The sequence below is a fragment of the Sphaerodactylus townsendi genome, linkage group LG03, assembly GCF_021028975.2.
Source record: "Sphaerodactylus townsendi isolate TG3544 linkage group LG03, MPM_Stown_v2.3, whole genome shotgun sequence".
Lineage (NCBI taxonomy): Eukaryota > Metazoa > Chordata > Lepidosauria > Squamata > Sphaerodactylidae > Sphaerodactylus > Sphaerodactylus townsendi.
Genome location: NC_059427.1, coordinates 37,903,775 through 37,929,040, shown reverse-complemented (window position 1 = coordinate 37,929,040; position 25,266 = coordinate 37,903,775). Strand labels below are relative to the sequence as shown.

The 25,266-nt window shown below is 53.9% G+C and overlaps 1 protein-coding gene across 1 annotated transcript in view; it reads left to right on the top strand.

Annotated features, from left to right (window-relative positions):
• Positions 1–24,896, top strand: part of LOC125427769 (contactin-3-like) — a 259,865-nt gene extending 234,969 nt beyond the window's left edge. Inside the window, 6 exon segments of the mRNA XM_048487326.1 lie at positions 10,279–10,560; positions 10,739–10,854; positions 11,844–12,030; positions 15,957–16,069; positions 18,031–18,199; positions 22,541–24,896. Of these exon segments, the coding sequence (XP_048343283.1) occupies positions 10,279–10,560; positions 10,739–10,854; positions 11,844–12,030; positions 15,957–16,069; positions 18,031–18,199; positions 22,541–22,644 (971 nt within the window). The 3' untranslated portion in view covers positions 22,645–24,896.
• The last annotated feature ends 370 nt before the right edge of the window (positions 24,897–25,266 follow it).

Here is a 25,266-nt window from a genome sequence, read left to right as displayed (position 1 = left end):
GGGGGGGGGGGGGGGTGGGGGGGGGGGGGGGTGGGGGGGGGGGGGGGTGGGGGGGGGGGGGGGTGGGGGGGGGGGGGGGTGGGGGGGGGGGGGGGTGGGGGGGGGGGGGGGTGGGGGGGGGGGGGGGTGGGGGGGGGGGGGGGTGGGGGGGGGGGGGGGTGGGGGGGGGGGGGGGTGGGGGGGGGGGGGGGTGGGGGGGGGGGGGGGTGGGGGGGGGGGGGGGTGGGGGGGGGGGGGGGTGGGGGGGGGGGGGGGTGGGGGGGGGGGGGGGTGGGGGGGGGGGGGGGTGGGGGGGGGGGGGGGTGGGGGGGGGGGGGGGTGGGGGGGGGGGGGGGTGGGGGGGGGGGGGGGTGGGGGGGGGGGGGGGTGGGGGGGGGGGGGGGTGGGGGGGGGGGGGGGTGGGGGGGGGGGGGGGTGGGGGGGGGGGGGGGTGGGGGGGGGGGGGGGTGGGGGGGGGGGGGGGTGGGGGGGGGGGGGGGTGGGGGGGGGGGGGGGTGGGGGGGGGGGGGGGTGGGGGGGGGGGGGGGTGGGGGGGGGGGGGGGTGGGGGGGGGGGGGGGTGGGGGGGGGGGGGGGTGGGGGGGGGGGGGGGTGGGGGGGGGGGGGGGTGGGGGGGGGGGGGGGTGGGGGGGGGGGGGGGTGGGGGGGGGGGGGGGTGGGGGGGGGGGGGGGTGGGGGGGGGGGGGGGTGGGGGGGGGGGGGGGTGGGGGGGGGGGGGGGTGGGGGGGGGGGGGGGTGGGGGGGGGGGGGGGTGGGGGGGGGGGGGGGTGGGGGGGGGGGGGGGTGGGGGGGGGGGGGGGTGGGGGGGGGGGGGGGTGGGGGGGGGGGGGGGTGGGGGGGGGGGGGGGTGGGGGGGGGGGGGGGTGGGGGGGGGGGGGGGTGGGGGGGGGGGGGGGTGGGGGGGGGGGGGGGTGGGGGGGGGGGGGGGTGGGGGGGGGGGGGGGTGGGGGGGGGGGGGGGTGGGGGGGGGGGGGGGTGGGGGGGGGGGGGGGTGGGGGGGGGGGGGGGTGGGGGGGGGGGGGGGTGGGGGGGGGGGGGGGTGGGGGGGGGGGGGGGTGGGGGGGGGGGGGGGTGGGGGGGGGGGGGGGTGGGGGGGGGGGGGGGTGGGGGGGGGGGGGGGTGGGGGGGGGGGGGGGTGGGGGGGGGGGGGGGTGGGGGGGGGGGGGGGTGGGGGGGGGGGGGGGTGGGGGGGGGGGGGGGTGGGGGGGGGGGGGGGTGGGGGGGGGGGGGGGTGGGGGGGGGGGGGGGTGGGGGGGGGGGGGGGTGGGGGGGGGGGGGGGTGGGGGGGGGGGGGGGTGGGGGGGGGGGGGGGTGGGGGGGGGGGGGGGTGGGGGGGGGGGGGGGTGGGGGGGGGGGGGGGTGGGGGGGGGGGGGGGTGGGGGGGGGGGGGGGTGGGGGGGGGGGGGGGTGGGGGGGGGGGGGGGTGGGGGGGGGGGGGGGTGGGGGGGGGGGGGGGTGGGGGGGGGGGGGGGTGGGGGGGGGGGGGGGTGGGGGGGGGGGGGGGTGGGGGGGGGGGGGGGTGGGGGGGGGGGGGGGTGGGGGGGGGGGGGGGTGGGGGGGGGGGGGGGTGGGGGGGGGGGGGGGTGGGGGGGGGGGGGGGTGGGGGGGGGGGGGGGTGGGGGGGGGGGGGGGTGGGGGGGGGGGGGGGTGGGGGGGGGGGGGGGTGGGGGGGGGGGGGGGTGGGGGGGGGGGGGGGTGGGGGGGGGGGGGGGTGGGGGGGGGGGGGGGTGGGGGGGGGGGGGGGTGGGGGGGGGGGGGGGTGGGGGGGGGGGGGGGTGGGGGGGGGGGGGGGTGGGGGGGGGGGGGGGTGGGGGGGGGGGGGGGTGGGGGGGGGGGGGGGTGGGGGGGGGGGGGGGTGGGGGGGGGGGGGGGTGGGGGGGGGGGGGGGTGGGGGGGGGGGGGGGTGGGGGGGGGGGGGGGTGGGGGGGGGGGGGGGTGGGGGGGGGGGGGGGTGGGGGGGGGGGGGGGTGGGGGGGGGGGGGGGTGGGGGGGGGGGGGGGTGGGGGGGGGGGGGGGTGGGGGGGGGGGGGGGTGGGGGGGGGGGGGGGTGGGGGGGGGGGGGGGTGGGGGGGGGGGGGGGTGGGGGGGGGGGGGGGTGGGGGGGGGGGGGGGTGGGGGGGGGGGGGGGTGGGGGGGGGGGGGGGTGGGGGGGGGGGGGGGTGGGGGGGGGGGGGGGTGGGGGGGGGGGGGGGTGGGGGGGGGGGGGGGTGGGGGGGGGGGGGGGTGGGGGGGGGGGGGGGTGGGGGGGGGGGGGGGTGGGGGGGGGGGGGGGTGGGGGGGGGGGGGGGTGGGGGGGGGGGGGGGTGGGGGGGGGGGGGGGTGGGGGGGGGGGGGGGTGGGGGGGGGGGGGGGTGGGGGGGGGGGGGGGTGGGGGGGGGGGGGGGTGGGGGGGGGGGGGGGTGGGGGGGGGGGGGGGTGGGGGGGGGGGGGGGTGGGGGGGGGGGGGGGTGGGGGGGGGGGGGGGTGGGGGGGGGGGGGGGTGGGGGGGGGGGGGGGTGGGGGGGGGGGGGGGTGGGGGGGGGGGGGGGTGGGGGGGGGGGGGGGTGGGGGGGGGGGGGGGTGGGGGGGGGGGGGGGTGGGGGGGGGGGGGGGTGGGGGGGGGGGGGGGTGGGGGGGGGGGGGGGTGGGGGGGGGGGGGGGTGGGGGGGGGGGGGGGTGGGGGGGGGGGGGGGTGGGGGGGGGGGGGGGTGGGGGGGGGGGGGGGTGGGGGGGGGGGGGGGTGGGGGGGGGGGGGGGTGGGGGGGGGGGGGGGTGGGGGGGGGGGGGGGTGGGGGGGGGGGGGGGTGGGGGGGGGGGGGGGTGGGGGGGGGGGGGGGTGGGGGGGGGGGGGGGTGGGGGGGGGGGGGGGTGGGGGGGGGGGGGGGTGGGGGGGGGGGGGGGTGGGGGGGGGGGGGGGTGGGGGGGGGGGGGGGTGGGGGGGGGGGGGGGTGGGGGGGGGGGGGGGTGGGGGGGGGGGGGGGTGGGGGGGGGGGGGGGTGGGGGGGGGGGGGGGTGGGGGGGGGGGGGGGTGGGGGGGGGGGGGGGTGGGGGGGGGGGGGGGTGGGGGGGGGGGGGGGTGGGGGGGGGGGGGGGTGGGGGGGGGGGGGGGTGGGGGGGGGGGGGGGTGGGGGGGGGGGGGGGTGGGGGGGGGGGGGGGTGGGGGGGGGGGGGGGTGGGGGGGGGGGGGGGTGGGGGGGGGGGGGGGTGGGGGGGGGGGGGGGTGGGGGGGGGGGGGGGTGGGGGGGGGGGGGGGTGGGGGGGGGGGGGGGTGGGGGGGGGGGGGGGTGGGGGGGGGGGGGGGTGGGGGGGGGGGGGGGTGGGGGGGGGGGGGGGTGGGGGGGGGGGGGGGTGGGGGGGGGGGGGGGTGGGGGGGGGGGGGGGTGGGGGGGGGGGGGGGTGGGGGGGGGGGGGGGTGGGGGGGGGGGGGGGTGGGGGGGGGGGGGGGTGGGGGGGGGGGGGGGTGGGGGGGGGGGGGGGTGGGGGGGGGGGGGGGTGGGGGGGGGGGGGGGTGGGGGGGGGGGGGGGTGGGGGGGGGGGGGGGTGGGGGGGGGGGGGGGTGGGGGGGGGGGGGGGTGGGGGGGGGGGGGGGTGGGGGGGGGGGGGGGTGGGGGGGGGGGGGGGTGGGGGGGGGGGGGGGTGGGGGGGGGGGGGGGTGGGGGGGGGGGGGGGTGGGGGGGGGGGGGGGTGGGGGGGGGGGGGGGTGGGGGGGGGGGGGGGTGGGGGGGGGGGGGGGTGGGGGGGGGGGGGGGTGGGGGGGGGGGGGGGTGGGGGGGGGGGGGGGTGGGGGGGGGGGGGGGTGGGGGGGGGGGGGGGTGGGGGGGGGGGGGGGTGGGGGGGGGGGGGGGTGGGGGGGGGGGGGGGTGGGGGGGGGGGGGGGTGGGGGGGGGGGGGGGTGGGGGGGGGGGGGGGTGGGGGGGGGGGGGGGTGGGGGGGGGGGGGGGTGGGGGGGGGGGGGGGTGGGGGGGGGGGGGGGTGGGGGGGGGGGGGGGTGGGGGGGGGGGGGGGTGGGGGGGGGGGGGGGTGGGGGGGGGGGGGGGTGGGGGGGGGGGGGGGTGGGGGGGGGGGGGGGTGGGGGGGGGGGGGGGTGGGGGGGGGGGGGGGTGGGGGGGGGGGGGGGTGGGGGGGGGGGGGGGTGGGGGGGGGGGGGGGTGGGGGGGGGGGGGGGTGGGGGGGGGGGGGGGTGGGGGGGGGGGGGGGTGGGGGGGGGGGGGGGTGGGGGGGGGGGGGGGTGGGGGGGGGGGGGGGTGGGGGGGGGGGGGGGTGGGGGGGGGGGGGGGTGGGGGGGGGGGGGGGTGGGGGGGGGGGGGGGTGGGGGGGGGGGGGGGTGGGGGGGGGGGGGGGTGGGGGGGGGGGGGGGTGGGGGGGGGGGGGGGTGGGGGGGGGGGGGGGTGGGGGGGGGGGGGGGTGGGGGGGGGGGGGGGTGGGGGGGGGGGGGGGTGGGGGGGGGGGGGGGTGGGGGGGGGGGGGGGTGGGGGGGGGGGGGGGTGGGGGGGGGGGGGGGTGGGGGGGGGGGGGGGTGGGGGGGGGGGGGGGTGGGGGGGGGGGGGGGTGGGGGGGGGGGGGGGTGGGGGGGGGGGGGGGTGGGGGGGGGGGGGGGTGGGGGGGGGGGGGGGTGGGGGGGGGGGGGGGTGGGGGGGGGGGGGGGTGGGGGGGGGGGGGGGTGGGGGGGGGGGGGGGTGGGGGGGGGGGGGGGTGGGGGGGGGGGGGGGTGGGGGGGGGGGGGGGTGGGGGGGGGGGGGGGTGGGGGGGGGGGGGGGTGGGGGGGGGGGGGGGTGGGGGGGGGGGGGGGTGGGGGGGGGGGGGGGTGGGGGGGGGGGGGGGTGGGGGGGGGGGGGGGTGGGGGGGGGGGGGGGTGGGGGGGGGGGGGGGTGGGGGGGGGGGGGGGTGGGGGGGGGGGGGGGTGGGGGGGGGGGGGGGTGGGGGGGGGGGGGGGTGGGGGGGGGGGGGGGTGGGGGGGGGGGGGGGTGGGGGGGGGGGGGGGTGGGGGGGGGGGGGGGTGGGGGGGGGGGGGGGTGGGGGGGGGGGGGGGTGGGGGGGGGGGGGGGTGGGGGGGGGGGGGGGTGGGGGGGGGGGGGGGTGGGGGGGGGGGGGGGTGGGGGGGGGGGGGGGTGGGGGGGGGGGGGGGTGGGGGGGGGGGGGGGTGGGGGGGGGGGGGGGTGGGGGGGGGGGGGGGTGGGGGGGGGGGGGGGTGGGGGGGGGGGGGGGTGGGGGGGGGGGGGGGTGGGGGGGGGGGGGGGTGGGGGGGGGGGGGGGTGGGGGGGGGGGGGGGTGGGGGGGGGGGGGGGTGGGGGGGGGGGGGGGTGGGGGGGGGGGGGGGTGGGGGGGGGGGGGGGTGGGGGGGGGGGGGGGTGGGGGGGGGGGGGGGTGGGGGGGGGGGGGGGTGGGGGGGGGGGGGGGTGGGGGGGGGGGGGGGTGGGGGGGGGGGGGGGTGGGGGGGGGGGGGGGTGGGGGGGGGGGGGGGTGGGGGGGGGGGGGGGTGGGGGGGGGGGGGGGTGGGGGGGGGGGGGGGTGGGGGGGGGGGGGGGTGGGGGGGGGGGGGGGTGGGGGGGGGGGGGGGTGGGGGGGGGGGGGGGTGGGGGGGGGGGGGGGTGGGGGGGGGGGGGGGTGGGGGGGGGGGGGGGTGGGGGGGGGGGGGGGTGGGGGGGGGGGGGGGTGGGGGGGGGGGGGGGTGGGGGGGGGGGGGGGTGGGGGGGGGGGGGGGTGGGGGGGGGGGGGGGTGGGGGGGGGGGGGGGTGGGGGGGGGGGGGGGTGGGGGGGGGGGGGGGTGGGGGGGGGGGGGGGTGGGGGGGGGGGGGGGTGGGGGGGGGGGGGGGTGGGGGGGGGGGGGGGTGGGGGGGGGGGGGGGTGGGGGGGGGGGGGGGTGGGGGGGGGGGGGGGTGGGGGGGGGGGGGGGTGGGGGGGGGGGGGGGTGGGGGGGGGGGGGGGTGGGGGGGGGGGGGGGTGGGGGGGGGGGGGGGTGGGGGGGGGGGGGGGTGGGGGGGGGGGGGGGTGGGGGGGGGGGGGGGTGGGGGGGGGGGGGGGTGGGGGGGGGGGGGGGTGGGGGGGGGGGGGGGTGGGGGGGGGGGGGGGTGGGGGGGGGGGGGGGTGGGGGGGGGGGGGGGTGGGGGGGGGGGGGGGTGGGGGGGGGGGGGGGTGGGGGGGGGGGGGGGTGGGGGGGGGGGGGGGTGGGGGGGGGGGGGGGTGGGGGGGGGGGGGGGTGGGGGGGGGGGGGGGTGGGGGGGGGGGGGGGTGGGGGGGGGGGGGGGTGGGGGGGGGGGGGGGTGGGGGGGGGGGGGGGTGGGGGGGGGGGGGGGTGGGGGGGGGGGGGGGTGGGGGGGGGGGGGGGTGGGGGGGGGGGGGGGTGGGGGGGGGGGGGGGTGGGGGGGGGGGGGGGTGGGGGGGGGGGGGGGTGGGGGGGGGGGGGGGTGGGGGGGGGGGGGGGTGGGGGGGGGGGGGGGTGGGGGGGGGGGGGGGTGGGGGGGGGGGGGGGTGGGGGGGGGGGGGGGTGGGGGGGGGGGGGGGTGGGGGGGGGGGGGGGTGGGGGGGGGGGGGGGTGGGGGGGGGGGGGGGTGGGGGGGGGGGGGGGTGGGGGGGGGGGGGGGTGGGGGGGGGGGGGGGTGGGGGGGGGGGGGGGTGGGGGGGGGGGGGGGTGGGGGGGGGGGGGGGTGGGGGGGGGGGGGGGTGGGGGGGGGGGGGGGTGGGGGGGGGGGGGGGTGGGGGGGGGGGGGGGTGGGGGGGGGGGGGGGTGGGGGGGGGGGGGGGTGGGGGGGGGGGGGGGTGGGGGGGGGGGGGGGTGGGGGGGGGGGGGGGTGGGGGGGGGGGGGGGTGGGGGGGGGGGGGGGTGGGGGGGGGGGGGGGTGGGGGGGGGGGGGGGTGGGGGGGGGGGGGGGTGGGGGGGGGGGGGGGTGGGGGGGGGGGGGGCTGGGGGGGGGGGGGGGTGGGGGGGGGGGGGGGTGGGGGGGGGGGGGGGTGGGGGGGGGGGGGGGTGGGGGGGGGGGGGGGTGGGGGGGGGGGGGGGTGGGGGGGGGGGGGGGGGGGGGGGGGGGGGGGTGGGGGTGGGGGAGGCGCCGTGAAGCCGCTGCCGTTCGCTCGGCAGCGGCTTCACGGCGGCGTATTCCCGAAAAGAACGCTTCCTAGCGTTCTGGGAATACGCCGGCTGCGGGCCAGCCGGGCGGCGCGAGGGCGGCGCGGCTGCGCTGCAGCTGCGCCCCCCGTGCGAATGGCGGCCTGGAGACGGTGTTTTTACCGTCTCCAGGCCGTCATTTTCTGCCCGTGCGGAAACGGCCTACGTTAAAGCTCTAACCTCTTCAACACAATGACTGTTGAACAGCAACAAGTAGCCAGTCAGGGTAAGTCATGGAAGTCATGTGGTAGCAAAACACCTGGTGGTTGCTGTCGGGCCTGGTCCTGATGAATCCTCTTTCAAAGGCCAAAGTAGCCCTGCCCCTTCCCCCTGCCATGTGTTAACAGTAATCAATACTTAAAGACTGGCAATACAATTGTAGTTGCCTAGCAATTACCACTGGGTGAATTTGTTTCTTTAAATGCTGCTTCTATTGTTGTGGAGGGTTTCACCCTGCCCATGTTGTTTGTGCTTTTTTCACATTTCAGGTTTTTCTCAGGTTTGTAGAAAGAGCTGTTTTGTCTGCCCGTGGCCCCAGGCTCAAGATTTAAGAACTCACATGTGGTGCCATGTTGAGAAGTAGATACACTGACTTAGGTCAACATATTTAAGAGTTATTTAACTCTACTAGATTTAGCCCAAAAAACTAAAGCAGCTTCTTGGATATTTAGAATCATAGGCTCATTCTGCACATGCAGAATAATGCACTTTCAAACTGCTTTCAGTGCTCTTTGAAGCTGTGCGGAATAGCAAAATCCACTTGCAAACAGTTGTGAAAGTGGTTTGAAAATGCATTATTTTGCGTGTGCGGAAGGGGCCATAGAGATGAGTATCTCTCTTCATCTCCATCTCCTAATATATATTCCCAAGTGTCTTTATAAAGGTAACCTCCCTGAGCAAGTACCAGGACATTATTAACCCATGGGGTACAGTGTTTCCTGGGCAAACTATGTTTGCAGAATGGTTTACCAGGGCTTCCCCAGTAGACTATAATTTACCCTCAGCTAGCTGGGTACTCATTTTACTTATCTAGGAAAGATGGAAGTCTGAGTTAATTTTGAGCCAGCTACTTGAAACCGACATTCATTGGGAACAAACTCAGGTCAAAAGCAGAGCTTTGACTGAAGAAGAGTAGAAGAGTTTGGATTTATACTCCACCTTTCTCTCCTGTATGTAGTCTCAAAGCAGTTTACAAACTCCTTCCCTTCCTCTCCCAACAACAGGTAGGTAGGGCTGAGAGAGTTCTTAGAGAACTGTGACTAACTCAACATCACCCAACAGGCTTCATGTGGAGGAGCAGGGAAACAAATCCAGTTCACCAGATAAGAGTCCATCATTCATGTGGAGGAGTGGGCAATCCAACTCAGTTCTCCGGATTAGAGTTCACCACTCCAAACCACTACAGCATGCTGGCTCTGCAGCTTACCACTCTGCACCATAGGATGTTTTTAGTCCAAAATTTTCAGTGATATAACCCCCCCCCCCCCCCCCCCGTACATAGGCATACCTGTCATCCAGACAATGTGAGCTGGAGCAACATGTGCATGAAGGCCAGTCTATGTAACAGATTTCCTGGGAAAAGTGGCAGATGTCTTGCCAAACCAAAGCATATGCTCATAGATTAGGATTCACTTGCTGGTACAGAAGCACAACATGCTAGATTTTTTTGCCCACATATTGGTGTCCATACTGAGCTCTCTTGTGTAGTGGCCATATAGGGATGGCTCAATGTATTGCTGCCTCATTTAGAACTCAGTGTGTGAACCAGTGTCTCCTTTATCTTATTATAAATCTGCCCTGGCTAGGTTTCTTCCCTTGTTCATACTACTAGTCCCCCTGATTTAACTCTTCATTCAGCTTCTTCTTTCTTCCTTCCCTCTCTCTTATTCCCACCTTTTTCCTTTTTCTGTTCTTCTTGTGTACATAATAATGTCTCGTGGGTGATCCATCAGGCTTCCTCATTTCCATCTTTCAAATCCTTTCAAACAAGACATTTCCTAGTTGTATGTAATGGATGTTATCTTCTCCCACCTTTTTCTATTTCCCATTATGTCATCCCTCCCATTCTGTGTACATAGGTTTATTAGGCCGCAATGCTGGCTTCCTGTGTATGTTATGATCAGGCTTCTGTGTTACTTAATTGGATAGCTGCTGGATCTGTTTTATATTCTGTATAGCACTTAATTAATAATTGGCTTTAATAAATGGTTGACAATGGTAACTGAGCACTGGAGCTTTTGCTGAACTATGGGAACTGGCCGGCAACAGCAAGCTACTCTGTTCTTCCTCCACTACAGACACAGCCATAGTATAGTGCAGAAATGCTATGCAAGAGGTTTTCCTGTGACTGCATAGAAGACTGCATAGATACAGTCCAGGCTGCATAGATACAGTCCAGGCTTCCTGTGACTGCATAGAAGACTGCATAGATACAGTCCAGGCTACCAGTTTCCTCGGACCCATCAACCCAGAAAAATGGTGATTTAAAGAGTCTTAGGTAGAGGCTTCTAAGACAGAGTTATTGAAATTCAGAAGACTGTAAAGCTCTGCAATATTACAGATGGCAATTATTACATCCCCTGCTCTGCCCCAAGAAAAATTAGGTCTTTCTTCAATATACCCATATATTTGCTTACAAGTATGTGGGACTGCAGCCTTAATGTATTCTGTGTGAGAATCACAAGTGGCATTGTTACAGGAATCCTTGAAAGTTGCTAAAAAGTAATCCTTCAAATGCTCAATTGGTTTCTAGGGGTCACAGGGGTGATAGAGAGCCCATATATTGTTATTTTGTAATTACCATAATAATAAGAGTTGGAGAAGAAACAATTGTTCCATTCCTGACCAAGGTATAAGACCATTCATCAGAAGAGCTAGTCAAGCTGGTTACCGTAATACTGAAAAAGTGGCTACTTTTTTAACCTATCAGTTAAGAGTTATCTTGGATGCTGAAAAAAACGAGAACATGTAAAAGTACTCTAATTTATTTTAATGACAGTGTTATTAAAAGGCGTGTAACTGTGCAATAAAGATAATGATGAATCAGTTCATTTGGTGTGTTCTTTTCTTCACTGAAGTATTGCTTTCCTTAACCAGTTTAAGCCACCAATATTGAAAACTTTTCCCTCCTAACAATAGGTAGACATTTTTTTCTGCTGCTCCAGACATTGTGAGATTGCTTCCTTTTATTTATATGAGTTAATGTTCTATTTTTGTATTTCATTCATTTACTGGTTTTTTTTTAGCCTGTTCCTGAAGAACTACAAAATGGTGAAGGATTTGGTTATGTCGTTGCTTTCCGACCCCTTGGTGTTACAACCTGGATACAGACAGTTGTTACATCACCCGACACACCAAGATATGTCTTTAGGAATGAAAGCATCTTGCCATTTTCACCATATGAAGTCAAGGTTGGAGTATACAATAATAAAGGAGAAGGTCCATTTAGCCCAGTGGCAACAGTGTTCTCTGCTGAAGAAGGTGAGTTATTGAATCATTATTAATTACATTAAGTGATTTCCCGTAAAAATATGTGGCATAAATATACACTTAGCCAGCATCAGTAAAGCCATCTTAATTAGCTAGCTATGTTATGTATTATTCTTCCCCAATTCTTTTTTTTTAACTTCTCCAAATTCTCTTTTGTTCCCTGATGCAGAACCTACTGTTTCACCTTCTGGTGTGTCTGCAAACAGCCTCTCATCTTCTGTAATTGAAGTCTCGTGGAACCCCATTCCTTGGAAAATGAGTAGTGGGAGATTGCTGGGCTATGAGGTAAAAATAAAATCATGTTAAAATGTGTTATTTTTTTAAAAAAATGTATATGAAGCGTGATCATAATGACCGTATCCTTTTTTAACTTTCAAATCATTAATTTGGAGATTGGAAGCCATTGCTTAGTGTTAAGATCAGCTGTTCCATCTTTGCTTCATTATAGGAAAATGAGTCATTTCAAACATCTGGTATCTTCACTTTCTCTTCTGACCCCCCTTCCTAAATTTTGGAGGGGGAATTGGCTTAAGAGGCCTGCTACTCAGAGCTGGAAAAGCAGTTTTCTGCTCCTGAACCTAGATGAACACATGGTGGGGTCACAAATAATCTGGTTTTAGGGGGAAGCATAAAAGCCAAATGTAAATATTCACAGAATTTTTTTGCAGTACTTGAGCCTTGCCTTATTTGCTGGCATTACATAAGATCAATTACAGCGAAGCCACTAAAACTGCATTGAGAATGAAACTGAGCTGGCAGTTGGGTTCTGCTGTTGCTATCTGTGCCTGCTTGGTATCTGCCGCACCTCCTGCCACTGCCCTATCAGAAACAAGGACGTACCACAACCTATGTTAATGCAAGTCCAGTTGCATTTATACATTCCGAGTTGTATTCCTTCTGCTTAAGAGAAAGACAGTAAAATTGTACTGCAGGATGTTCACACATAACACACACATATATCATAAACTGATATTTAAGCTGACTATAAAAGCAAGCGAGGCACAAAATTCGATGCCAGCATTTGAAATATATAGTAACCATGGAAGAGAGGATGGTAGAGAGCTACGGAATGACTGCACCTTCCACAGATCAAATAAAACAGTGCTGTTCCTTTAGGTTTTAAAGAAAAGGGAAGCTCCCTGCCCCCATGACAGTGAAAATAAAACTTCATTCTGCCCGTTGGATATAAATAGTAGATGACCAAAGGGTAGATCTTAGACAACAGTGCTGTCAACAACTTGTTTTTAAGTAGCTTGTGCTTTTGCATCCACTAGATAAGATATTGGAACAACGGTGGGAAAGAACAGTCTTCCAACAGAGTGAAAGCCACAGGAACTGAGACGTCGGCAAGAATAACGGGTCTGAAGAGCAACTTGGTGTACTACGCAGCTGTTCGAGCATTCAATAGTGCAGGAGCAGGCCCTTTTAGTGCCACTGTAAATGCCACCACAAAAAAAACACGTAAGTACCGTTGGCTGACATAGTAAGGGTAACAGGGGAAATGAAATTATGCACCTACTTGTACTGAAAAGAAGCACTCTGTAATAACCTAGTTGTTGACACAGTAGATCCTATGAAGGAATTTTAATAACAGACTTGTATGTTCAGGAAACAATACAGATTATACAATTGGAAAATGTACCATTATGCCCATGGTTTCTGTTAATGTCACAATACTTCCTGCTTGGTAAATCCTGCCAAGGTGACCAATGCTATCTCTCTCAATGTGAAACATTTGAAATGCCTTACTAATCTTGTCCTGCAGGCTTGGAATAAATACAATCATTTTATTAGAAACAGAATAAAATAATAATAGCTAACTAATACTGTTATTGGTTGTTGTGGGTTTTCCGGGCTTTGTGGCCATGATCTGGTAGATCTTGTTCCTAACGTTTTGCCTACATCTGTGGCTGGCATCTTCAGAGGTGTATCACAGAGAGAAGTCTGTTATACACTGTGTCCAGTGAGAAGGGAATGTTTAGTGGGGTATATATTGTCCGTGTCCCAGGAACTTGCTTTAGGTGGAACTTGCTATGCAAAGCTGTGGTTGATTGCATTGCAATGCGGGTGGGGTTTTTCAGTCCAGGGAGTGATTCACATTGGCATTCCCTGCAGCATCAACAGTCTTAGTGAATGCAACCCTTTGTCTGGGTGGAGTCCATGAACCCAGCATGCCCTTGGTCTTTGATTCTGGTGTTTTTAAGTACTGTTTTGTTAATTCTCAAAGTCTCTTCCTTTTTGTTGAAGTTTTCTTAGTGTTTGTGTATTTTAATGGTCTCCCTGTGTACTCTAACATAGTAACCTTCTGAGTTGTCCAGAATTTCAATGTTTTCAAAAGTGAGGGGTCTCTCTTGTCCATTTCTGAGCATAGCATCTGCTGTATTTTTTGGTAGGTTTGAAGATTGTTTGTAGGTTATGTTTTTTCATCAGTTTCCCTATTTGATATGTGATTCCCTTGATGTATGGTAGAAATATTTTTTCCTGTGGGTGGCTGTTTCTCCTCAAGAGGACCCAGAGGACATTTTATACACCTCTGAAGATGCCAGCCACAGATGCAAGCGAAACGTTAGGAACAAGATCTACCAGTCCACGGCCACACAGCCCAGAAAACCCACCACAACTAGACTCCTCCTTGATTGGCAAATTGCAAATATTAATTCATTTCCATCCAGAATTTCTGACAATGCAATTCTAAGCAGAGGTACAGCCTCTTAACAACCCCATCCAAGAACCGAGTGCCTAACTGTGACACCTCAGCTGTGCCAAAAATCAGGAATCATGGGAACTGTTATTCATTGAGCATGTCTTTCAAAAATAGCTTTTACTTTTAGCTATCTGTGGTGGAGGAAGATATCAGCTCATCAGAAGAATTACATATGTACTCCCAGGGACAAAACCACTAATTTTTACTTTGCCGTGACATCAGGAATTTAACCTAATTAGAACTCTTTAGGGGAATGGCCAACCTATCCAACTTCAATTCTTATATTCTCACATTCAGCATGAGTTTCATAATTCTCATCATAGTCTATTATCTCACAGTGGGCTTGTAATAATTGAGCCTGTCTCTTAATTGCAGCTTTCTGATGTGACATGTGGAGATGAAAATATAAAATTCAATATAGAATGGGAAACTGGTGAAGAGGATCCTAGAAATTAAGCAAAGAGAAGCCAGTTGCTGTAATGACCCCTGCAGCTGAACACTGGCACTTACATTATAATGTTACTGTTCTGTAGTAATTGAAAAAGCAAAATCATTTTCTGTGACCTTTGTCGTCTTAATTATAATCCTAATTTAAACTTGAAAACTATGTTTTGCTCAGAGGGGATAAAGTCAGTCAAGGGCAATGTTAAAGGGGAGGAAGGTTTCTTTATCTGTGAAGTGCCAACTATGGAAACATGATGTTATTTTTTCATGTTTGTTGCCCTTCATTGAAAAAATATCTTCTTAATCTTGAAAAGTTCTGCAATAAGTCACCTTGAAAAGGATCTCCTTACAGAGTAAGAAACCCAGATATTGTAGCTTGCCTAACACTGATTTAGCAGATTTTGAGGCAGTTGGGGCCTGTTTTTCTCCCTTTCTCAGTGGACAGCTAGAATCTTCCACCCATGATAAGACTGGTTGATTAACAGTGCCTCGTTGATTTTGAAATTGTTTCCTGAATTATCTGCTGCCTGAAAGGGATAGAAACAGAAAAGCTCCCCGAGACTTTTCCTTCCTTGCAGGATTTAGTAATTTACTAACAAGGTCTTCTTTATCTTGCCCCTGCAATTTTTATTTGTTTTCTTTACTGAAGAAGGTAAGAAAGGAGGTTTTAATTTCAGGACATCAGACTTTGGACAGTCTGCTGTCTCTTTCTACCAAGAAGAAAGGGCTCTTTTGGGCTCTTCAATCTTTTATTTTTGTAAACAGCTAATCACTCCCTATGACATTATCCAGCTAAGATTCAGTATTTTTTAAGTCCCACTGATTTCAGTGAAAGAATCAACCATGTGCTTATAACTCCATTGGAATCCAGAGGATTTCAGATTGCTTGGTTGTACTCCTAGCACCGTGGTGGCGAACCTATGGCACTCCAGATGTTCATGGATTACAATTCCCATCAGCCCCATGCTGGCAGGGGCTGATGGGAATTGTAGTCCTTGAATATCTGGAGTGCCATAGGTTCGCCACCACTGTAGCATTTAGATAAACACCAAAGAAGGAATTATTGTTTTCTATTTCCTGAGATTTACTTCTGCAACACTTGCTTTGTAACAATCTGACCTGTTCCTTCAAAGTGGGTATTGTTAGTGTGATTTATAAATCATTGATTCCGAATTTGTATGTGTGAGTATTTACAGCGGGATTAACCCACACATATTTACTCAGGAGAACACTTTGTACAGATCACCAGCAGCATTTGAAATCACTGCCCACAATATTGTTTCTCCTGTGAACAGGTCCTGGTATTATTATACTGCAGATTTTGAATACAGTGATTTGTTATAGAACCACCAAGCTTAATGCCTAAAGCAAAAAATAAAAAAGGACTCATTACTTTTGGGAACATTTTCAGTTGCATTAAAAAAACAGCATTCTTCGGGGATACTTTTAGTAATTGTTTCAAACACAATGTGATATCTTTTATTAAGACTAAGCAAAACAACAACCCAATGCTAATTTTTAAGGCCTTCAGTAGACTTTATCAGGCAAGATGATAGATAGTTTTTCTGTCATGACATCTTTATAACCTCTTCTTACTCCAGAGAATACAGTGAAGTGAAGACGCTGTCAGGTTGCCCTCTTGGTATTTTAGGATTTCTTTGTGGTCTGGAATGAAGAAGCAAAAAATGGAAGTCATCTAACTGCAAACATAAAATCCTGTAGTTTGTCAAATGTCTCTCAGATATTGACTTGTCCACTGACTTTTTTATTGTTGCAATTTTGTTTAAGGAGGGTGTTACTTTTGTTTTATTTTTTGTTTGCTGATTTGCTGATTTTTTTGTTTTAAATATTTGTGGCATTGATTTATTTTTGTCTATGGTGATACAGATTGTGTTGTCTTTGTGTTTAACTTGGGCTCCAAATAGTAGGTGAAAGGTGGGTTTACAATTTTCAAAATAAAGTGTATAGATGCAGCAAAAAAAAAGAATACTTGTAGAATTTTGTTTTGACGTTTCCATGGATATATTTAATGGGAGGCCCGATGTCAACTTGTAAAATAACATTTCCAACTCTCCATATTTTTGGAAATGACTGTAGTGTACAAATGATGATGCTCTGTGTGAGTACTCTTACAACCAACATGTGATGACAGTCAATTACCTGCACTATTATTTGCTTCCGCTGACTAAATTTCTAATGCCAAGTAAATTAAAATCATGTTTTCATTATACGTTTCAAGCACCCAGCCAGCCTCCAGGAAACATTGTGTGGAATGTTACAGACTCCAGGGTAGTTTTGAATTGGGAGCAGGTGCACGCAATGGAAAATGAGTCAGAAGTAATTGGCTATAAGGTAAGTGGAAGCATCACCACAAGCATATAGTCTTGTTAACAGTATCTATTTTGCATAAATATTTAGGACATCTTTCTCCTATTCCCACATTCATCTTTTGTGACATTCCGATTGTAACATTTCACACTGAAGAAAAAGGTGCCAGATTTCACCTGCTGTAATCAGGTATATTGTCCAGTAGACTTAACATCACCACATTATCACCCTTTGCTCTTAGGGGAGAAAAATACAAAGGTTGATGAAAGTTCAATACACATTGTTCTCCTGTTTCAGCAGAATGCGGGTGATATATTTGTGCAACATATCATGTTACCATGGCCCTACGCTTACAGAAGATGTCAGACGTTTGCTTGACATTCTATATTTGTCTTCATTTTTTAAAAAAAAATTCAAAAGTTTCAGTAATCCCATAAGTATACAAACATGATTGATCTTAGAATCACTGAGAACTTTAAATTGAAAACAAGATAAAGCTTTTAGAGAATGTGAAATGAATCCATTCAGGAGAGTATCCAGTTGAACCCTAAAGGTCAAGAAAAAGTGCGACCGCACTTGGAGTACTGTGTTCAGTTCTGGTTGCCACATCTCAAAAAGGATATCGAAGAGATAGAAAAAGTGTAGAGAAGGGCAACGAGGATGATTGAAGGATTGGACCACCTTCCTTATGAGAGGCTGCAGCGTTTGGGACTCTTTAGTTTGGAGAGGAGACGTCTGAGGGGGGATATGATTGAAGTCTATAAAATTATGCATGGGGTAGAAAATGTTGACAGAGAGAAATTTTTCTCTCTTTCTCACAATACTAGAACCAGGGGGCATTCATTGAAAATGCTGGGGGGAAGAATTAGGATTAATAAAAGGAAACACTTTTTCACACAATGTGTGATTGGTGTTTGGAATATGCTGCCACAGGAGGTGGTGATGGCCACTAGCCTGGATAGCTTTAAAAAGGGCTTGGACAGATTTATGGAGGAGAAGTCGATCTATGGCTACCAATCTTGATCCTCCTTGATCGCAGATTGCAAATGCCTTAGCAGACCAGGTGCTCAGGAGCAGGAGCAGCAGAAGGCCATTGCTTTCACATCCTGCACGTGAGCTCCCAAAGGCACCTGGTGGGCCACTGCGAGTAGCAGAGTGCTGGACTAGATGGACTCTGGTCTGATCCAGCAGGCTAGTTCTTATGTTCTTATGTTCTTAAGAAGATTTCCCATGTGTAAGCTTTTTTGAGTCAAAGCGCCCTTTGTCAGATACCACTTAGGGTAATTGTTAGGAGGTGTGTCCAGTTTTTTCATAGTTTAATGCTTTTCATTTTTCCAGACAGCTTCCTCTATCAAGGTGCTCCACACAAAAATCTGAACAGCCACAGTCCGAATTCATGGTCAACAACATTTTTTAAAAATCCCCTTGGGTTATTGCCAGAACATCTAAGATAACTGTATCTCAAAGTGAAGTTTACTGCAATGAAAATTCAGGAGGCTGTTATAAATTGTATAAATATTTAAAATGCAGTAAGAAATGTGCAGTCTAGTTGCATGACAGAATAATTACTTAGTATACACTGACTTTTCCCAGCATAGACCATAATTTCTTATTTTGAAAAAACAAAACTCTTGCTTTAACATTCCTGTTTCCCTACTTAATGCTTTAAGTGGGTGATGCAGGTAATGACAAGCGCCAAATGGAGCAATAATTTATAGACGAGTCCCATTACTGAGAAACCCAACAAAATATATTATTCATTTGTAACCATTATATAGTTTGTCATTCTAGATTAAAGCGGGGATAAAAGTACTTGATTAATGTTATGTCTTTTCAGTGCCTCTGTAAATATCTGATACCCCTATCTCTTTTTATTCTTAGAATCTTATTTTTTTTCTACACCAAGAAATAAAATCAAAAGTTTATGGTGACTAAAATTATGTCATAACAGTGTAGTTTGATTTTCCTTTATTTTTATGTTGCAGGTTTTGTATAAGACTGGCAGTCAAAATCGGCTGAGTACCCTAATCACTAACATAACATCTGTGGAACTTCTGCTTCCTTTAAATGATGACTACATTATAGAAGTGAAAGCAGTGACTGATGGTGGAGATGGTATTAGCAGTGAGCAGATCAAAATACCTAAACTAGCAAGTAAGCGTACCAGATATTCTTACATGGAGGTGACTTATATTTGAATGTGGTGCACGAAGAAGAGCATTGAGGCTTATCTTTAGGGTAAGCATTGATGGACAGTGCAGATATCAGGAAACAAAAGAATGTCATCTCATCCATTGTCTTGATCTTGCAGCAGGGTTAGGTATTGGGTAGCAATTTTCAAATCTTGGATGTTCTATATAATAGAGGTAAAAGTGGTCTCCTGTTCAGGCATCAAGTCATTACTGGCCCATGGGGCAATGTCACATCATGATTTTTACTAGGCAGTCTGTGTTTATGGGGTGGTTTGCCACTGCCTTCCCCATTCATCTACAATTTACATCCAGCAAACTGGGTTCTCATTTAACTGACCTCGGAAGGATGGAAGGATGGTCAACCTTGAGCTGGCTACCTGAAAGCCACTTTTGTCAGGACTGAACTCAGGTCATGAACAGAGCTTTGACTGCAGTACTGCAGCTTATCCCTTAACCACAGGGCTCATCATTCTGTTTAATAGACTTTGCGAAATATCAGCATGGATATCCAGTTTAATATTCTGGAAATTATCCACCTACTGTTTCATAAACTGAGAATAACTGTAAGGGAAATTCTTCTACTAGATTCTGTCTCACCAAAAGATCCCAGGAGATTTGTGTATTGTTCTGCAATTTCCTGGACCATCTATGTTCTAGAGTGCTCCTGTTGGGTCCTAGCACTTACCTAGTGCTGTCCCAAGGCACTAGGACCTAAGCAGAGCATTATAGAACAAAGATAGTCCATGAAATGGCAGATAAATTCACAAATCTCCTCAGATCATTCTGTGGGACACAATATAGTCATTCATGATCTTCCAGGTAAAAAATTACACATAGCTGATGTGGAATATGTAAGGCAAAGAGATTTTGGTCCATTCAGAAAGTGGAGAGGTGAAGGAATTTCACATCCATTTTATTGCTTTTGTAACAAAGATATCCCTGAAGTGGTCTGTCTTCAAGAGGGAGAAAAGCGTTTGTGTAGTCATTTAATGTCAAGACTGGAGAATACCCTATCCTTAAGCGATTAAAGGAGCAGTTCTAACCAGGTCTACTCAGAAGTCAGTCCCATGTTGTTCAATGGGATTTAAATCCAGGAAAGTGTTCTTAGGATGGCACTGTAAATGACCCCTATCAGCATTTCTGGATAAGTTTTACCAATCTGAGCAGACTGTCGACTATACTAAAAATTCCTTTCACACTTGAGGGAATTACCACTTGAGAAGTGATTCAGATAAACAAAACAAGGCTTAAAGCTACTTTCATTTCACATTCTGTACCAAGGGCTGATCAAAGAAATCAGTTATTGTGACTCTGTAGCATGGCAAAAAATAGAAGCAGTTGACATTAAGTAGGTGATTCTGTGCATGAATAATATCACTGAACTGTCCTCCTCAGATACAACCAAGAAAATACTTCTTTGCAGTCATCAAAATCAGTCTGCCTTGGTGTAAATTTCTTAGTCATCTTTTTTTTCAGGGCTCTCCTATGGCCTCAAGGGGAAAAAACAGAACAATGCACACAAATGGAGCTGTTTAGGGCAACAAGACAATCAGTATAGAAAAAACTTGATCCCTCATAGAAGGTACTTCCTGAATGGAACCATCACTCTGTAGCTTTCTTGGTTTCTTCTACAAGAATGCACTTCTGACCAGGAATGTGCAAAAAAAATTGGGAAAATTCAGATTTGGGTATATTGGTCCTGAAGATTTTGGGGGCTCCCAGGTCCCAATATCACTGTGGTTGGGGTTTTTTGCTTGTTTTGTTTTTGTTTTGTTTGGAATAAAAAATTTGGCTCCATTATAGCCTATGGGGAAATTTTCCAGGTGGTAAGGGTTAAAATAGAGGTACTAAATTTTCTATGTAGTTCTTGGTGATTCTTCTTAAAAGAACCTGCAAGTTTGGAAGCAATTAGGTCAGGTAGACCTTCCAATGTTTCCAGTGGAAGAAAATGGGGTTCAAAAAAATTGGATCCCCTGACCCAATCTTTACCAAACTTGGAGTTCTTGTAAGGAGAATCACCAGCACCTATGCTGAACATTTGTCTCTCCCTTAAAAAAAACCAATCCAGAGCCCCAGAACAATTCCCCATAGCCTATAATAGAGCAGAAGGAAAAAAAGGGGGGTTAAACTTTAAAGCCTTGTGAAGATGCAATTTAGAAAAGTCAATATTATGAGGAATTCTGGATACTTATTGACACTCATGAAAACCAAAGGCAGATTTACTAGCCGCTCTATTCAACAGCTACATCAAAAATATATGGAAAGCTTTTAAGTTTAATATTTTTCTAAATGGTGGTGAACCCTATCAGCCAAGCATAGTCAAGCCTCACTTGCCTTAACACCTATACTTAACAGTGCTATCCTCAGCAGAGTTGCGTCATTCCAAGTCCACTGAAGACCACTAGTCCATGGACCGAGAGCCAAAAATTGACATGCTGTTGTTAGGTGAGGTGGCAAAACTTTTTTCCTTTTTTTGCTGACCATTATATGTGTATGTGTTACATTTTGACCTGATGGCCCATTCTGATGGGTCACTGAAGCTTTTTTATGACGCCAAGAAGGTGACCAAAGCCAATTTTTCCTATCTTTTCTAATTTAACCTATAACTTATGAATCTAGCGATCAATTTCAAATTTTAAAGCACTGTTGGGAAACTAGTAAATTCCCCTACAAAGAATTAAAATGAATGGCTCTACTCATTACCATTTTTTGTGATATAAAGCAAAAATCAAAGTATAGTTTTTCAACATTTGTATAGGGCTTACAGCTTATGACACTTTTCCTAATGCAGATAATCACCTGAAGTGTATCAGACAGTTGTAGCTTATTTTAAATTGTCAAATATTCTTCAGGTCACTGTCTGCATTAGGTAAAGCACCATATGCCATAAACCTAATAAAAATGTGGGGAAACTGACTTTGATGTATGCCTTATATCACAAAAAAATGGTAATGAATAGAGCCATTATTGGTTTTCCAACTATGCTTTAAAATTGGAAATTGGTCGCTTGATTCATGAGTTATACTGGGAAAGGTAGGGAAAATTGACTTTGATCATCTGAATGTCATAAAAGCTTAAAGTACCAGTCAAACTGGGTTATCACATCCAAATATAATACAGACATACACCTTTCAGGAAAGCATAAAGAAGGCTTGCTACCTTATCTAATGCCGATATCTGGTCTGACCCATGGACTAAATGGACTGAAGGGTTTAACTCTGCTTAGCAGGGTGCTGACAGAATAGGGTCTTTTTTAAAAAACAAAAATCAAGCAACCACCCACCCTGAAGGAGCAGTGCGAAATTGCCACCAACAGGTATCGACTGCTAAAACAAAGAAGCCTCCAGTTATCCATGAAACTTCCGCTCTCAAAAAAAATGAATAGTTTTATAAAATCAGTCAATACCGATTTCAAAAAGTGAAAAAAAGCTGTGCATGTGTACTCTGTAGTAATGCTATAAAAAGAAAGCCAATTATCATTCTTCATCTTCCTGGGCACGACAGATTTGATTCAGTTGAACTAGTAAATTACCATGTAAATTAGACAGCACTACATGTAGGGAAATCAGATTGTAATTTTTTTAGGGATTCTTTTTAGGATCTTTCAGAATTTGAGATAGTGGGATGAATATTTATGAATATTAATGTATGCAATATATCACTTCCAAGTCAGTTGTCTAGCTCAAGAATAATGCAAACATTAGCTAGATGATATAACTTCATTAAGGTAAAATGCAAACACATCCGTGGAGAATATTTGGAACTTAGAAGAATGTGGTCCTTAAAGGCAGCAAGTGAGAATTCGCTCATTGTCCCACTGAAGTGGGCAGCCTGAGGTATTTCACACTATCCAAAGTCCCCTTTACAGAAACAGTTGCCTGTCTACATGACTGTTTCCAAGAGCACATTTTCCAGTTTTGCAAGTGATGCCCTTACCCAAGTGGTGCTTTTTAGTACAAAAACACATCATTGAGAACAAAAAGTTGGATAGAAACCAATACATATTCACAGAATAGTATAGGAGCAAATGATGGCAAGTCAATAAAGGAACACATAAAGCTTCAGCAGAGATACATCTTATTTATTATATTATTTTATTGTATTTATAGACCGCCCTCCCCCAAAGGGCTCAGTGGATTTACCATTTCTGAACAAAAAGCCCTGGATAACTGGGAAGTCCAAGGGACAATTCAGAGAAAATGTGTTTTTGTGGTTACTTGGAGGTGGACAGATATATTTTCAGAAATGAGAATATTTATGCTTGCTAATTAATTACATGCTTTTTGTTTTTGATCTGTTGCAGGTATGGATGCAAGAGGTTCAGGTGCAGCAGTCTTGAATATCAACAGTCTCTCTTGCTTTATGACAACAATACCTATCTTAATTTTTAAAGCAGCATTATGTTGATACATTTTCACAGAGAGGATCAAAATGGATTATTTACTTTTAAAAGCGTTTAAAAACCAACAAAAATGATGGTTATGCATGGTTGTACCACTTTGATTTTAAACACTTTCTGTGGCTTCTAATGTTTCAGTAAACAACAAAAACAAAGCAAACAACAAATCATACACAGTTCCTTCTAAACAGTTCCTTCTAAAGGAATGTAAAATGCCTTAAATGTAATAAACCAAAGGAGTTTACATATTTCAGAAAGGACAAAAAAGGACATTGTATTAAGCTTAGTGAATTCCACTTCCCAAGCAACATGGAATTATTTTGAGTAGATTGCAACAAAATCATTCCAAAACATACACAGATGGAGCATTTTAAAATATACATTTTACCAGAATGTGATGCATAACTTAGAACTGCATTTATTTCTTTAAAAATATCACAATGGAGAACCACTCTGAGCCTGTCTAATGGGGAGAGTGAGTTATAAATTAAATAAAATAATAACAATAACAACACATCTACATAAACATACAGTTTAGTGTCTTTATTTGAAGATCTCAAAACTTTGCTTTGCTACAAAAGGCATCCTCCCTGCCTTTTTTGTCCAATCTACATGGATGTCCTGTTGCTTGTACTCTTTTTTGGGGAGACTGAAATTCAGTTTTTAAAACAGCTCCTCTCTCTATTTCTTAATCATGGTTCCATTGTAAATGGGGGGGAAAATCCTCCAGGTGCTGCAGTGGCAAAATCCCTTCCAATCCCTTACTTGAAGCAAAAGGTGTCTGCACAGCACTACAGTTTGGGGATCAGAAGGCTCAGCTTTTGTTTTTACATTACAGCACCGAAAGGCAGATGGCCTTTCGTTTGACTTGTCCACTTTTGTTGGGCCCAGTGCTCCTCTTTGAAAGTAAAGCTGCTTGTTTGGGTCACTACATATAGATTGGCACCCGTAGTGTAGAATTACCCTGGAAATACTGCCCTGGAAATCCACATACTATTTGGATTCCAGATTTCCCACCAGCAAATGCAGTCATGGAGTGGATAATTCGCTACAAGGAAGCCACTTTGGATGGCATCCACGAGACAACAGTATCACATGCATTATGTGCTCATCCTTAGTACTGAGCGGCTTTTTTCTCTATCCAGATAAAATATGGTGATTGCTTCTTCCAACATTATTCAGCCCTGCAGCAACCATAGCATCCTAACTCTGATAGAGAGGGTCTTTAGGCACCTTAATTTTAACTTTTCCTATTATATAATGCAGAATATAAAGATATAAACTGCTCATTTATAGTTGTGCTTCTTCCTGATTTCGTTGTTACCTCCTATAAATTCCTTATATTTTGATATCACCCAGTGCTACACCATATTTATTAATGAATTTTTAAAACAAAGTGCCCAAGAATAGAGCATCACACTTTTAGGTGCAATGCACCAGAGCCTTATAAATGGGGAATATTATCTCCCTGAATTACATGTGGTGTGTCTGAATATGCAGCCCTAAATTTGTTGCCCTTCTGTATACCACTTCTTCGCTGGACCATTTTGCTTTCTGGCCCTTCTGCAATTTCTGCATTCCTTTGTTTAAAATTATTGTGGACGCTAACAGGACCACAGCCACCTTCATATTTATAAGCAATTTCTTTTTTTACATGGCAGTATTGTTTTGAAACATAGCAAGCAAGCAAGGAAACATCTATTAATACGCTTGATTTACTACATTCTAACATTTCTATAGAAATATTTTTCATCTATTAATTCCATCTGCTCATTCATGCTGTTACACCTGCAATAAACAGGTGTGAACCCTCAGAGGGAAGATAGACCTGTACAAATCCGCTACTGCTCTATATTTTATTATAACATTCATATTTAAACCAATCATATTATAACTTTTAAAAACACTTTATTTCCAGATATCTTGGGTAAAATCTGTATATAATGTACATAGCAAAATAATATCAATGGCTACTTGCTCTTTAACATGGCAAACTACTGATGCTTCCAGTTACCGATGGGTGGGAACAAACTTTCATTCTTCATATATTCCATATTCAAACAATGAGGGGGAATCTCCCATTCTTGCTACAAGAAAGTTCCAAAATGTTCTTGTATTTCCATTTTCATGACCATCCTTGTTGAAGTAAAGTTCTGACTATATTATCTCCATGAGATTTTCTGGAATACTTTGTTTCATATTGAAAAGTTTACCAATTTTTCCTTCAACATAAATGTGTGTGTATATCCTATGGTTATCTGTATGTATTTTTTTTATTCTAATAAAATATTTATAACAATGGAAACCTTTCATTCTGTATTCTGCTAACCATGATGTTAAGTCTTTGATAATTCCATATGCATTGGTACATTCTGCAAATTGTTTTTCTGCTCCTTTTTATCCATTGATAAGTTTCACACATCCATGTTCAGAATACACTTATTTTTGAACATTTATAACTCAACCTACCATTTTTTATGATTATAAACTACTATGGAGAAAAAGTACCCCCAGGCCAACTATGCATGTAATGCTTACCTCAGAACTTTTCTGTGTGCAATGGGCTTGCAGAGGGCTCTCCTCACATTTCACTGTTTAAATATGAGGAGGCAGCCCCAACCCTGCCATTC